At 34.7% G+C, this 2,048-nt stretch overlaps 1 protein-coding gene across 1 annotated transcript; it reads right to left on the bottom strand.

The window, feature by feature from the left end:
- Nucleotides 1-37: 37 nt before the first annotated feature.
- LOC134259849 (uncharacterized) lies at nucleotides 38-1,175 on the bottom strand (the record flags this gene model as incomplete). Its single annotated transcript, XM_062742449.1, has 3 exons — nucleotides 38-208; nucleotides 521-691; nucleotides 1,005-1,175. Coding segments are annotated over 3 exons (513 nt in total), but the record flags the coding sequence as incomplete, so codon positions are not given.
- Nucleotides 1,176-2,048: the final 873 nt, after the last annotated feature.

Genomic DNA, 2,048 nt, shown 5'->3' on the forward strand with positions numbered 1-2,048 from the left:
CATATTAATGGCAGATTTATTATATCTTATGACTTACTAATGGTACAATTCTTGACACTGGTGGCTTTGGTACCCACGGTGATGAATTGGTCTGGACATTTCTGACATTTAACTTGTTGTGGGTCCGTTTTGTTTCGGTAGTAGCCACGCAGACAGTCATCACAAACTTTAGTTTCAGGATTATATTCACTTCCCGAAGGACAGTCCTCTATGAAAATACAAATTTACATAGTTTATATTTGTTTAAGTAATTAGCATGATCCTACAGTCATTTAAACTGGTAGCCTAGTTTTTATATCTGACTTACTGATGGTACAGTCATTTAAACTGGTGGCTGAGTTTTATATCTGACTTAAATTACCCATGGTGCAGTCATTCATGCTGGTGTCCGAGTAATTATATCTGACTTACTGACATTAAAGTCGTTTACCCCAGGGGCTTTTTAAGTTATAATATGTATCTGATATCAATGATACTACCATTCATATTAATGGCAGATTTATTATATCTTATGACTTACTAATGGTACAATTCTTGACACTGGTGGCTTTGGTACCCACGGTGATGAATTGGTCTGGACATTTCTGACATTTAACTTGTTGTGGGTCCGTTTTGTTTCGGTAGTAGCCACGCAGACAGTCATCACAAACTTTAGTTTCAGGATTATATTCACTACCCGAGGGACAGTCCTCTATGAAAATACAAATTTACATAGTTTATATTTGTTTAAGTAATTAGCATGATCCTACAGTCATTTAAACTGGTAGCCTAGTTTTTATATCTGACTTACTGATGGTACAGTCATTTAAACTGGTGGCCGAGTTTTTATATCTGACTTAAATTACCCATGGTGCAGTCATTCATGCTGGTGTCTGAGTAATTATATCTGACTTACTGACATTAAAGTCGTTTACCCCAGGGGCTATTTAAGTTATAATATGTATCTGATATCAATGATACTACCATTCATATTAATGGCAGATTTATTATATCTTATGACTTACTAATGGTACAATTCTTGACACTGGTGGCTTTGGTACCCACGGTGATGAATTGGTCTGGACATTTCTGACATTTAACTTGTTGTGGGTCCGTTTTGTTTCGGTAGTAGCCACGCAGACAGTCATCACAAACTTTAGTTTCAGGATTATATTCACTACCCGAAGGACAGTCCTCTATGAAAATACAAATTTACAAAAAACATTGTTTACATGTTATATTGATGATTATATGTGTGTTCAGTATAGGAGTTGGTGGAAAAAGCGTTATATGTGAGGATTGTATTTTGTGATATGAATTCAGAGTTGTGGAAAACTGTCGGTCATGCCGGCAAAACCGACTTAAAATTTGCATTACCGGTAAAAATGCTATCAATGTCGGTCCAAATGACCGGCCCCTTTTTTGGTTAAAGTTTTTTTGTCTTGTGGATTTCCCATCTTAATTATCTTATATGCGATTGCGTAATACCTTTTCTTTAAACGAGATCGAGGCTGTAAATGAAAGCGAAACTAGCATGGTTCTCGTGACCTATTAAATTCACAACTGGGGCCGAGTTAGGTAGAAAACATGTCAAAGAAAATCTTCAGATAAAGACAAGCTAAATATGAAAAATTTCAACAGAAAGAATTCAAGCACAGGTGGAGAAAGCAGTAAATCTAGTACTTCCGACTGTCCCGGATTTTCGTTTTATCTCCAATCGTGTTGATATCTTTATTATCAGATTGTTGATGCAAAGAATTTTTAGACCCATTTTCTATAATATTAATATAATTACAAAATGTATAAGTGTTTTAAAAAATTACGTTGACTGTGCTGAATTAGCATTGTCACCTGCCAAAAAGCAGTGGTATAATTGTATCTAGTATTGTTATAAATGCAAAATTAAAAGAAGAGTACTTGGAAATCGAGACTGAATTTTGTTTTATTAACAACATGATTTATTAAATAGATGTGTCATAATATGAATAAATGTTATGCTTTTTTCCATTTTGCGACTTACTATTTCGGACTGACAGAAATCACTTCGGACCAGCTTAGTTTGTTTTCTT

The sequence above is a fragment of the Saccostrea cucullata genome, unplaced genomic scaffold (genome assembly GCF_032062105.1).
Source record: "Saccostrea cucullata isolate Sc308-1 unplaced genomic scaffold, CSIRO_AGI_Scuc_v1 ctg12372, whole genome shotgun sequence".
NCBI lineage: Eukaryota > Metazoa > Mollusca > Bivalvia > Ostreida > Ostreidae > Saccostrea > Saccostrea cuccullata.